Source organism: Chelon labrosus, assembly GCF_963514085.1.
Source record: "Chelon labrosus genome assembly, chromosome: 13".
NCBI classification, from domain to species: Eukaryota; Metazoa; Chordata; class Actinopteri; order Mugiliformes; family Mugilidae; genus Chelon; species Chelon labrosus.
Genome location: NC_140346.1, coordinates 10,516,890 through 10,530,791, shown reverse-complemented (window position 1 = coordinate 10,530,791; position 13,902 = coordinate 10,516,890). Strand labels below are relative to the sequence as shown.

General features: G+C 42.7%; 1 protein-coding gene across 1 annotated transcript in view; it reads left to right on the top strand.

Moving 5' to 3' along the window:
• Positions 1-13,902, top strand: part of LOC311498352 (chloride channel protein 2-like) — a gene marked incomplete at its 5' end in the record, with an annotated part of 105,120 nt that overhangs the window by 17,116 nt on the left and 74,102 nt on the right. Inside the window, 2 exons of the mRNA XM_084558894.1 lie at positions 11,986-12,117; positions 13,142-13,270. Coding sequence (XP_084415020.1) covers positions 11,986-12,117; positions 13,142-13,270 — 261 coding nt within the window. The remainder of the gene's footprint in view (positions 1-11,985; positions 12,118-13,141; positions 13,271-13,902) is intronic.

Here is a 13,902-nt window from a genome sequence, read left to right as displayed (position 1 = left end):
CTGCATGGTACAAACTCGCCCAGTCTGGCCTTATTACGGCTAGCCTCGAGCCCTGATGGAAAGTAATAAAGAGCTCTGAACGTCTTAGTTGTGTGTTTCGTGTGGGTGTGAGAGCGGCAGTGTGATACGAGAGATGAATGGTTCTGATTAGCCAGTGCAAGCCTCAGACAAGCATGATGATCAATGCCTCCCGTCTTTCTGCTGCTGCTTAAGAACAGACAAATGTGCCATCGCCCTACACACACACACACCCACGCACACACGGACATCTAATAATTCATTAGTCATGTACGCTGTGTGTATTCCTGTGCTGTGCATTCGCTTGCAACTTTTAATACTATTTCTTTTTGCCAAGATTGACGTGTGTTTGCTTCAATTCTCCGCTTCAATGTGTATGAATGTGCCCAGAGGAGACATGCGTATTTACTGTGTGTGTGCTGCTGTCAATTTAAAGGATAGCAGAGGTACTGTACACGCAATGGAAATTCTCTGAAATTGGTTAGGGCAGGGTATAAAAGTGTAGATCAGCGCACTTGCGTGTCTGCAGAGGACTGCAGGACGGAAGTGCTGACTCTGCAGCGGCAGAGCATGGGGGGGGGGGGGGGGGGGGGGGGGGTTGTGTGTTTGTGGGGGTGGGAGGGAGAATAGACTGTAGAGAATGGGAGAGACGTGAACGGATGTGGTGCAGAAATGGAGGGAGAATCTGAAGGAGAAGGAAGAAAACTTAGGATGGATGGGGGTCAGATGGAGGAAAATATGTGAGGAAGAGAAAAGGTCTGGAGAGTGGAGCGATGAAGTAAATGGAGACGGAATGAGAGAGGAAGATGAGAGGGAGAAAGAGAAGCAGTGCAGAGAGTCAGCAGCGGGTCCCTTGGCTTTTGGTGCACCAGGCTTTCATCCAGGAAATGAAACGACTTACCTCTCCCCTGTGTGATCGGGCTAAACACACACACACACACAAAGCGAGAGGCACATTTCCCCCAACGCATCAAGGGCCACATGCACACAAACTTACTCATCCACACTTATGTTGATGGACTGTTATTGTGATCATCAGTGCCACCATCTGCCTGTCTTGGCTCTGTGTGTGTGTGTGTGTGCATGTCTGTGTGTCCATGATGTGTGTCGCCACTGGAGAAATCATGCTGCTGCTGCTGCTTTCTCAATCACCTCATGGCGGCCTCAGTAGTGACGCGGGCCTAATTTAGTTCAATATCCAAGTTTTAAAGCGTGCAGTCGTTAGTTCGACACTGCCATTCTCTCAAAGCCAACGTTAAATACTGTGTAAACGCATGTCTAAGCTCACGGGAGTTTATTTTATCCATAAACACACAAAAGCTTCTCACAGAAATGTACATAGACGACTTTAATCCACTAAGCACGGGCAAACGTGTCAGGTGAGAACAAACTTAATTGTCTGGCTGATGTTATTGGTCGATATTCATTTTTGCATGTCGGCATGTAATTGCAGTTGCGTAGCTTGTACACCAGACTGACAAATATCCAGAAAATAAGCTGAAATGAAGGCAACTGGACTTGTTGTGCTTCGTTATGTGAACATTTCATCCCTTTCCAAGTAGCTTCTTTAGTTCTAAAACACTGGTGCGGAGTTGGGGTTTAAATGGAAACATATGCTGCCCATCATAAACTCAGACTGAGATGACTAGGGTCTATTAACTAGATACGCACCTATAGTTGGAGGGCTCTTTCTCCGATGAATGGTACTCTAACACCCCATCATTGGCCAGAGACTCCTTTCGCAAGATGTGAATGGGGAGAAACGTCTTGTAGACAGACGTTAAGACTGTGTTTGAATTGATGGCAGATAATATCTATCTGAACAGGGGAGGAGGACTGAGATAGAACCGGCCATCAATTTACAAAGACAGTTGCTACAGGTGAGTATCTGATGGTTAACAGACGCCAGTCATGTGACACTCACGTGGCCAAGACCCACAGACATTTAAACCTCATCTTCTCACCAGTCCTTTAGAACGGAAGAAGCTACTACTTGGTGAAACATCTTTTCGAGAAACTCTACAGGTCCAGTTGCCTTTGTTTCAGTTTGTTTTTTGGGTATACCAGGACCTGGATGACTGAGAACCTTCACAGACATATTCCCAGTGTTTGTGTGGAAAAAATGGTATATCTGTATATTGTTAAACTCACCTAAATCAAATCCAAGGTCTGTAACACAACAATTTAGCAGCAATATGTAAAATAGACTTTTGTAAGTGCTGTACAGTATGCGCTTCAGTTACCACAGAGCTCTGCTAGGAAAAGAGGGAAGCAACATTAAACCAGATGATGTTTGTTCAAATGAAGGTTTTATTGTTTAAGTGATTAACAGAATTAAACAAAGCCAAACACAGCTTAGACTTTTGTTGTGTTCAATCTTGCAAATAAAGTTCCAAAAGAAAACCTAAATCCCTACCCAAAACACTAAAGTAATATGAAACACCCCTATTTCTACATGCGTCTATACACCTCAAAAGCTTCCAAGATATGCGAGAGCTCAACACAAAGAGGTACCAGGGTGAACAGCTCATAAAGCACCGTCGTCATTGAATGATGTCAGAAGGGTACTTAAATGGGACGCCCAGGCAGGATGAAACCATCGATTGGACTGCAGTACACCAGTTTGAAGTGCCGTCCATTTCCCGAACCAACTAACCTGTAGAGTGTAAGCAGAGAAGAACCATCAGTATTCACTCTGAAAATATCTTTATTTTCAGAATAAATATGGAATAAATGTGCAATAGCACCCACATCTGAAAGCAAAGGCTGTCCCTTCTTAAAATGGGGGATAAACTGCACCACAGATTTGACCGTCTGGTGCCCTCCTCAAGACATGATGGGTTGAAGACTCTGGAATCGTGGAAAACAAAATCATTCTGGAAAATAGTGACTCTAACCCTGTAATAGTAAAATTAGATGGACAGTTCTTCCCATCAAACAAATTAAAATGCTTATTCATTTTAAAATGCCAGTGGCAGTAAAACAACTCGTTCGCCTCATCAGACAATGGAGCAAGTCACAAAAGTCCACAAAAGCTTATATTAATCAAAAGGATAGTCACAATGGCCACAGCACTCATTCGATTTGTACTTCACATCCTTTCTCGTTATGGATTCCTCTCAAACCACTGGGTCCAGGAGAAGAGGTTTCCATGACAGCAAAGTGTGGGGTCACACTCAGAAACCTGGAGGTCAGACTGAAGTCGCCTGGCTTCGTGGGTTCCTCAGTCTCTGAGGAGACGGAGAAGTGGAGTGACTTCTCAGATAGATAGAGAGAGAGAGGATACTCAGGCGCCCTAAGACCCTAACGCATTCATTAAGGATGAAGTTGGGGCCATGGTATCGATCGTCGGATGTGTCTGTTCGGCTCAGGATGAAAAGCACTATCGATCGGCAAGTTAAAAGTTGTATGTAAACGTTTGTGCAGAACTTTGGAGTTAGTGAAAGCGATACAGTAGTGAGATGGCTCCAAACCATTGACCAATGACAGTAAAAGTTATCTACTGCCCTGTTGGCAGTATTTCTAATGAAGTGATAGTAAAGAAATAGACAATTGTGGGCGGCTATGCCTCATGTGGTAGAGCAGTTTGTTCGCTAATCGCGGGGTTGGCAGTTCAATCCCTGGCTAACTGAAGGCTGGCCGAAGTGTCCATGGTCAAGACACTGAATCCAAAGTTGAACCCAAGGGTAGGTGAGCACCTTGCATAGCAGCTTGCGCCATTCGTGTGTGAATGGGTGGACCACTCAGGTGGAAAAGTGAAGAAAATTGAAGAAATGTGTGAAGAAAAGTTAAACATACATCCCAAACTCTCTGGAAGCGATTAAAGAAAGATACCAGAGCTTGCATAATAACTTTGGTGATTTGCTCTGGCCCTGTTTGTGTGTGTGTGTGTGTGTGTGTGTGGATGTGTGTGTGTATGTGTAGACACGCCATTACACCTCATTAAGCAGACATTGTACTGCAGCCGTAAGACGGGTGCCACGGCCGTCGTTACTCGGCGAGTGATTGAGTGCGAGACGAGACGCTTTGCCATCTCGCCTGGGACTGACGCTGGGGCTGTTACAGAACATTTACATAAACATCACCTCCTTTTAGATCTCATTAGCATAGAGAACACATCAACATGAAGGAAGGAGCGGAGGAGGGACGGATAGATAGATTAATGAACAGATGAATGGGTGCGCAGGGAGGGGAGGGAAAGACGGAGACGCTACAGTTGGATCGTTCCGAGAATGGAGATGGTCATATTAAGTACCAGAGGAAACATTTACAAATGCATTGTTGGTTTTTATTTCTCTAACAACATTTCTTTTGTCTTGAGGGGCCAATTTTTCCTGTTAGTTTTTTCATGCACTCTCGCTTTGCTTTTTGCGTCCCCTGTTCTTCAGCCCATATTTTTTAGAATCAGCTCATTTCATTGGAAGCGCAGAGATTCTGTTGATTTACTCAGACCGAGGTAAATCATCTGGGAGCTTTGAGTAAACTGAGAGTCTGGGAGTCCGAACCAGAGGGAATTATACTAGAGTTGTTTCCCATGTGCCCATACAGTGTACTGTATAAACCTGTGCTGCCAAAATACAAACAACGCTCAGTTAGACAGGAATGAATGGGAGGAAAACATTATGACCACCTTTTTAATATTTGGTTGGTTTCTCCTTTCGCTTGCCACCTCCCAAGGTCCCATGTGGTATCTTGGTCATAAGACCTCCTCACCAGATGCTCCTCAAGTGATTAAATTGTGAGGTGTAAGTGTTACCTGTCAGTATAATCTGGTATTTAACATTAAGGTGTATGGTAGCTTGTCAGGTGTAGGTTGCTGCTGCTGCTCCCTTATGATTTTCCTGTGCCACTGCGTGGTCTGAAAATTCATCAGCCTTTGCATCAAACTCAAAGCCAGCATAACATAAAACATGACCGATCCACTGACATTTTTGAAATAAAAGGACAACGTATAGTGAAAGTGCATTGTAGTCCTTTGGCTCCTCCTAAAGCCAATGAAATGGGTCAATAAACAAACAAACAAATGAAACTAAACTAAATGAGACCAATGCAGTTAAAGCCATGTTAAATGTTATATGGGGTGTTTATTTTATAATAATATAGAATTTCACACTTTTAATGTAGCTAACTTGACCTAATGGAAACCCTGCTGTGGCAATAAAAAGTAAAAGTTTAAAACCAAGCCAATTTGTGAAAAACTTATTTAATGGTACTACAAATCCAGCTGAAGTCAACAGGTACATGTCATAATTAACTAGTGTCCATCATCAAGAGATTGCAGCATAAAATTACTTCTGTTCCAGATTTCACAGATTACCTTTGTGGAAGTCAGTGTCATAAATACTAAGTTGCACAGTCCAAAGAGTTTTCTCTATACAATACTTTGACTCTGTTATCAGTCTATTCCATATGTCAAACAAACCAACATTTTAACCAAGCCTCTCTTGAACACAGCTTATGTTTGGTGGTAAATCAGTTGATGATACGGTGAGACAGGTGGCAGGTGCACTGTTTGCAAATCTGTACAGCACTGCTTTGACCGATTGCACTGCAGAAGTCAAAGCAGGTATAAAACTATTTAACATTTTTGCAGTGAAAAGCTGCAGAGCTTTAAAGATCGATCCCGTTTCCTTTTATTCTACACTGTGCGTACAGTACTGTACAGCCTAAAGAGTTGCTGTTTAAAAAGCAGAAGCGCTGAATGGTCAGATTTGTCTATCTGTATTAATTCTAATCTAATTAAGCCTGTGGTCTTAAACACATCCAGACATTTCTAATTGAATCTCTTCCTTACGCATGGCGCTACATAATGCATGTGGAGGGCACATACACACAAACTGAGAACAGGCCTCATTGCCATGACTGTGCAGAATTGATGCAATAATGGTGGGCTCTTTTACCCTTTACACCCATATATAGCTGTCACCTTGCATAACAAATGAGGGGCTGATTTGAATAATTGGGTTTTGTGTGTGAGCGGAAGCAGGGAATCTGCACCACTAGTGATTTTCATCTAAGAGGGAACGAGAGAGTGTGGTTTTTCATTCTGCTTGCCTCTTGCCCTCATTTTCAGCACAATCACACAAGAGGCGGTCCGATATGTATATTCTGACACTGTTCCTTTTGTTAAATAATACATATTGGTTTGTTACTGTCACCTGAGATGATGGATATGGTTTAATTGATGACACTTTTACAACTCATCGTTTCTGCCTCTGGGAAGCCCCTTTCTGTTTCTGACGTGTCAGCATGTTCCCTGTAAAAAGTTCCATTGTTCTTACACCTTTCGAGCAAGTGTTCTTAGGGAGCACAGCAGGTCCCAGGAGTCCAGTTTTATATTGTTCTCCCTGTGCCACCGTGGCCTTTCTCCGTGGGTTTTCACCAGGTGTTCCGACTTCCTCCCACAGTCCAGAGACATGCTTGTCAGGGTAATTGCCCTGGTTATGTTCTAAATTGACCATAGTTATCGATGTGAGAGTGAATGGTAAGGGTGTGGCACACCTCTCACCTCTCAGTAATACCTGGGATAGGTTCCAGCCTAAAGAACGTTCTACAAAATACAGACAATTGTGCAACCCGACTTTCCCCGCCCACAAACTTTTTGATCTGGAGTTGCTCTGTTGGGACCTGGTTATGGCCCAGCAAAGATCTGTCTGGCCAATCAAATCATAGCGGCGGGCTTTCTGGGGTGATGGACGGAAGAGTAACAGTCACAGTAACGTCAAACACATCTGATGAGCACTGGAGTTGAATTTGGGCGTTTATCAATACCAATTACAATAACTTTGGACTTGCGAACTTGGTAGTTCAGATTTTAGAAGTTTGACTCTGAAGTATACACTCTGGAGAACGGAGGATTGCTGTTGAGTAATTAGAGACAGCAGCGTACTTGAAGTGCATTCTGGGATACCTGGCTTTCCTGAGGCCACACAGGCGACATTCTGTTGTATCCTCGGTAAAACACACCCGGACACTTGGATACTTGGACAGCGATTGGTGACATTTCTCAAGTCCACAAGAACAGACAATATATATGTCTCTAATTGGTTGTATGACTGTCCAGTTGCGTGCAGAGGTACTTTTTTCTTCTTAATGAGTTGAAAAAATAATTCAGACTGGCTTTACCTGTCTAGGAAAGTGTAGTATTTGCCATATTTGGACCTTGACCAATAAGAAACCAAATATCTCTGCTTTTGAATTTTTCATTTGGGTGTAATGCTAAATTGTCTAATAATGTCCCTTTAAATTTTTATTCACGATAAATATTTGATACTAGCTGTTTAAATCCAGAAATAGTTTTCATGAAGTATTGCTCAAACCAAAATAATGCAGTTTCTTGATGCCAGTCCGAGGAGCTAGATGCGCTGCGTATCCAAGGCAACCTAAATTAGTCTCAGCAGGTATGTGGGCATTGTGTCCCTCGCTGACGAGAGTGTGGGCAAGTGGGCAAGCTAAAATGAAAAGGAATATACAGAGGGCGTGAGGGGAGTGTGCAATGAAAGAAGTGAGTGTGGAGGGCAGCAGATGAGGCCTCAGAGGGGGAGGAGGGGATGAGAGGTAAAGTCGGAGGTTGAATGTGATTAGTAGAAAGCATCAGCAGGGAGAAGCAGAGAGAGGGGGAGGGAAGCGCAGGGGGTGAGTCAGAAGGCAAAGAGAGTTATTGGGAACTAGCATGCTGCTGCTTATTGCATGCCATGAAGAATAAAGTCAGCAACCAGTCTGCATGATCTCTGTGTGTGTGTGTGTGTGTGTTCATTTGTGCAGTGCAGAAAAGGCTCTTATGCAATACCAGAGCACAGACGGAGCTAACTGAATTGCATCTCCAAAAAGACAAGATTACACTTGCTGCAAGACACGCAGGCACGCACACACACACACACACACACACACACACACGCACACACACACACAGTCTGTGTTTAGGAGTACAAAGAAATCTCGTCTGCACACATGCATGCTCACACACACGCACCATCACACACTCACACACTCTAACACTCATTTACATTGACTAGTGTCTGGATGACAGAAGGGGTCCTAGAACACAGACGGCCTGTGGGTGAGATGACGCACAAGCTCAATCGCACACACAAGCACACACACGCACACGCAAGCTCACATAACACAACACATGAATCTAAATATACACATGTACAAAGCCTGTTTCTCAGAATTGTCACATAACTGTCTGTGGAGTGATGGAAAGCAAAGACAAATTTGAGTATGTGAGTATGTGTGTTTGTCACATCTTTTTCCAGCATGTGTGTGTTAGACGGCTCTTGAAGGTGTTGATTGGGGAATGTGCGTGTGTGTTGGTGTGTAGCTGCATTTTTTTCTTTCCATCCCTGCAGCTTTTCGCCTCCTGCCCTCGCTCCAGCGCTCTGCCTCTGTCTCTCATCCGTCATCCGCCAAACACAGACCACCTCACCTCAGCTTTGAGCGTGTATTTATTTTTATGTTTTTACTAATGTTTCGTTCGTATCTACAGGTAAATGTGAATTAACCAGGGGTATTAAAAAGATTTAGAAAAATAACTAACCTGTTAAAGTTCTCTTCCCGTGAGTTGAACTTACAGTGTACGACAATCAAAAACAATCCAATCAATCAAATGATTTTATTCTCACTGCACTTCTGAACAAAACGGAATTTAATGCAACTCCTCAGTGGCACAAAAAGAATAAAATTGCAGGATAAAATGCAATAAAACAAACAAACAAAACAGTCTCAGCGGGATAATGCACCAAGCGGTGAAATTAGTGAGAGTTCAGTTCACTCAACAAACTTCAGTACATCACTGTGCATAATTCTTTTACATCGTTTTACAATTGTATTGTTGTAAGCTGAAGTGAATAATTTATTTTGAACAGTTAGAACAGACTGGTTAGACAGACTACACTGAAAATACAGATCCCAAAGTACAACCTTAATGCAACAAACGTGCGTCCCCCCCCTGTGACCACTGCAGTGTTCATGCGTGCCGTTTTAAAATGAAGGCGGACTGCATGAACAAGGATATAACAGAATGTGTGAACACCGTGTTCTCAGTTTTGGCCCAAGCGGTGTCTAATATAGTGTAGCATGGCTCTGCATAAAGGTGGGAGAGGGTCAAGTTACTGACCAGAAGCTGCAGGAAACAATAAAGTCAGATGTAGTGGCTAGTGGACGGTATGTATGTAAGTTTGGATATCCAAATACTGAATGAAAAGATGATTTCAAGTCTCAAGATGTTTGGCATGGAGACAGATTTTCAGGCGTGACAATGATCCAGGGCACATTGCAACTATCTGACCAGAGTTATTAAAGAATAACTGAAATCTATGACCCGGTCAACTTTATGTCCCCTGACTTAAATCCAATAGGACAAGAAGTTTTTTAAGTTAAAGGCAGACCAATGACACCCCCTCCAGGAAAGAGCAGCTGATCTCTGCACAGATTTGAGCAAGACTGGTATTGTCCAGGAGGACTGTCTCTGTCGTCACAAATTAGGATAAAGGCATTGCAAAAACAAAAGGATGGAATCTCACTGATGTTGGGGGTGAACTCACTTTGTGGTTGTAGTTGGGTCTTTCATTATTTAGTACTCTGTGTTGAATATTTTAAAGGAAATTGATTAATTCCTCCCGGGTTTGACAAGACAAAGCTGCTACAATGGACGCGATTTGTAATCTTTAAACATTTTAGTCATATTGACCAGGGTTGTACCCAGTTTGGCTGTATGCTCTAAATCTCCAGTGGTCAGTGATATGTGCGTCTACACCTTTTCTTCACCTTTTTCTCGCTAACTACTACAAAATTATGTGCATCCCAGAAGAAAGAAAAGAAAGAAAGAATGTGTTTTCTACTGTAATTTCTATGAAGTTTTTTTTTTTTTTTTAAGAAAATCAAAGACGGGGATGGGAAACAGAGTAACTAATTTTGTCTTCTTGTTCTGTTAAAACAAAATGCATGAAATATTAATGGATATTCGCTGAAAGCCACAAAAGTCAGCCGTGAAATAGTATTTGGAGTTTTACATAAAGATTTGCTGTACATGCTGGGAATTAAAGGGGAAGCAAGAAGACAGAAACAAATAAAGAGAGTATGAGAGTCATCAGTGTGAGGGGCGCCCCACTGCTGCCAAGTGTCATTTCCCTGCAGAGGCAAAGAGGGAAACGAGGACAGGCCTCGGAGAACGTGGGGAGGGGGAAATGTGGTGTGAACGGGGGGTATTATGAATTATGCTGTGTGAGCGCACATCCTTTTGAGTCACCATCAAACTAATGTTTGGTTCCTGCAATTAGTCATAATTAAAAGGTGTGGATACTTGTCTCGCACCGAGTGTTATACAGTATTAGCCGTGAATCTGTTTCCTGTTGCTTCTAGGTGAGTAAAGCAGGACTGATCGTACCTCACGCACTGAGTCGTATGTTTTGTGTTTCGCTTGGTAGTGCTTTGCCTCCATTTGCTGTGACTGTTTTGCTTATTTAACATACATTGATTAGTGTAGTATGTTTTGTCTTCAGTCTCTTGTCCCATGTGTTTATGGGTCTTAGAATCTTAACACATGGTAACACACAGTCGGTGAGTTTCTGTGTAACGAAGGCCCCATTCAGACCTTGCATTAACATCTGTCCTCGCCAATCAGATCGCAAATGACCAGTGTAAAGTACAGGACAACACACACAGGACACATTGAAATCTGAGAGATTTGATCTCTGACCACATTTGGAGTCTTGGTCACATTTGTCTTCATTCCTTTGGTAGTGTTAACACACAATACATCAGTACAGATCCATTAGAGATAGCTGCGGTTTTAATTACTCTACTGCACCCCAAATGATGTAAGCGTTTATTTGTATAAAGAATGTGAAACTGAGATTGGATCAGAAGCGCTGGCTCGTGATGCATGTGTAGACACATGTTGATGCCAGATGTGAACACAGGTACCTACAACTAGTCACTTGTGATTGGATTGCAAAGTCTGAATGGGGCCGTGGTGTTGCCTTCATTTCTGCTGGCACTGGTAAGAGTTACGTTTTTATTATTTTGTCAGCCCATGTAATGCTTCCGGCATTTGACTTCCACATCGCAGCTAGCCGAGTTTCCATCCAAGAAAAATAAAAATAAAAATCTGTCGGCCGTCCCTATAGATCACCTGGTTAAGTGGGTTCCCCATGAACTGAGGTTATAATCAAATACACTGTACTAATAAATAAAGTGAGTAAGTGTTTAAGAACACAGTTGAGTTCTTTTTGTCCAGATTTTGAGATGTCTGTCCTAAGGGAAGAGAATTTTGAAAGGGACAGTGAAAGCCTCCACAGCCTTGAAACATAATTTAAAAAACTACTAGTAGCGTACAGGCATTTTTCTCTAACCGTCACCTTAGCCCTTGCTCTGAGAAGCAAGATGTACTTATTTAAAACCTTTTAAAGTGTCATAGTTTGCGATTTTCCGAGAAACTGATCCATAAGTTTGAATTTAATGGAAGAAATTTTAAATTGTGCATTTGGTACATTTTCAGGTACATTTCTGTGAAAGTTTGAAACTGCCTAAAATCACAGCTCGGCTAAACTCAAATAACAGTTTCAGAGCTTTGTCTCTGTTTTTTCTTCTGGACCCTTTCAGTAAACTATAAAAAAAATTACAGATTACCTGTAAAATAAGGCTCAGCCAAATCCAGTCAATCCCGTTTCTTTGTCATCCTCAGTGTGTGGTGTTCAGCAGTGTGCCATCAAGACTCCACAATCCATAATTCCCCTTACATTTTTTACAATCTTTGACTATATTTAGGATTGGATAGGAAGTGGATTACTTGGCAGACAACACATGCACTGCTGCTCAATACCTCAAAAGCTGTTGGATGGAAACACGGCTGTTGCACTTGGCCAGCGTAGAATAAATACTGTATGCATTACCCAAACCTCAGTGCCAATCTCTGGTCTAATGCGGTTCCTAACATGATATGTTGTCTTCCTGCCATCCCTGTAGTCTGCACAGTTCGCTGTCAGAAGTTCCTGATCTCGCGGGTCGGGGAGGACTGGATCTTCCTCATCCTGCTGGGACTCGTCATGGCCCTGGTCAGCTGGGTGGTGGACTTCTGCATCGCCATCTGCCTACAAGGTGAGGGAGGGAGGGAGGGATGGAGGGAGTCTGGATCGTACCTATGGTTTTAGGACTGGGGTTTGCACACATTGTACTAAAAAGTTTAATAGAGAAAAGATGATTTATTTATTTTTTTTTAGAAAGAAGGAAGGAAATCATAGGATGATGACATTGCAGTTAAACTTGATATTTTTTATGGATCGGGGCCAGCGGGGGCATGTAAATAGAACAGGTTGTGTTGAGAATTGAACCCCGGGGCCGTTTTAAATGAACGCCGAAGACAAGAGTGGTGAGTGAAATGTTCTTTAAGGGATAAAAACCAGGAGGGATAACAGGCAGAGAGAGCAAAAAGAGGTGTTTGAATGTGAAAACAGAAGGAGTTGGAGAGAGAGGAAAAGAAAACGTTGGGCTTCAAGGTAGATCAAAGGAGGAGGGATTGATGGAAGGCCTCGCGTGGCATCGGTTATCTAACCGCGAGGTGAAGGCGGGAGACTGAGGGAGGAGATGATGCGGACGAGGGATTAAACGGTATGTCAACTGTACATTCCAGGAAGAGGTAGGCAGATGTTTTAAAAGGATTGAAGAAAGTTTTGCGAGAGCTGATCTGAATCCTTTCAGGAGCGGCTTTAATTCCGATGGATTTTTCAGGCTGTGTGTGTTGGGCTGCGCTCTCAAGGGGAAGCTAACCTAGTCTTGTCAGTTCCACTTATGGTGTACATTTCTTTTAATTGGATCTAGAATATGACTAACCGCATGTCCTGCAGAGGCGCACACAACTACTCGTAAAAGTGTTTATGTAACCATTCTCCTTGATGCGTGAGGGTGTGCGTTTGTCTAGGCATTGCAGTATAACCTCATGACATCTCGCAGTAACTCTACCTGTGAATGTTTCTGTAAGGTGTATAATGATCTTGTTTTATGTGTGTCGTGTACAGTATATGCAGTATATTCACTCGTCACATACACACATCGTTTCAGTATCAGTGTTGCCGCACCTTTCTAGTGGTTTCCATCTGACCTGGCTTTGTATGTGTGTCCACAGCACAGAAGTGGATGTACGGTGGTCTGGACAGTAACGTGTTCCTGCAGTACCTAGCCTGGGTCACCTACCCCGTGGTCCTCATCACCTTTTCTGCTGGCTTCACTCAGATCCTCGCCCCGCAGGCTGTTGGTACGACACACACACACAATAAAAACAGACGCACACGGGACATGTAGTTGAGCCACACAGCAGCATGGGAACCAAAAACAAGACACTTGTTGTGTTAATAAAAAGGTGATCAATAACAATTTGCCAGTCAGTCAAATCAATCAAATTCAAATGCCATATATCCTATATTTGTAGTTTGTCACTGTATACACTGCATATCTTTTGGTTTGTGGTATGACCAAAGACATTAAAGAAATATTACAGGAATTAATAATTAAACACAGTTTTCTGCACTACACTACACTACACTACAGTAGACAAAGTGTACGTGTGTGTGCCCGCCAGTCTGAACAATGCTACACTTATTATTTATTATTTCTGCAAGCGTTTCAGTCGCTGATGGACGAATAGCAGCTTGTGGGCCAAATCTGTCCTACCTAAAAATATCTGGTCCTAAAAAGCTTTTGTCACAATAGCAGAAATTTCCGATTTAGAACCAATACTATTGACATTTGGAGATTCTTGATACCAAATATGATACAAAAACTCATTTTAACTTAGCTATAATACCATAGACTGTATAAATATGGACGAGTTGCAACTTTCTTGCCATGGGACTGCTTTAGAGAGCAGGTGGCATGGCAACTGGTGGT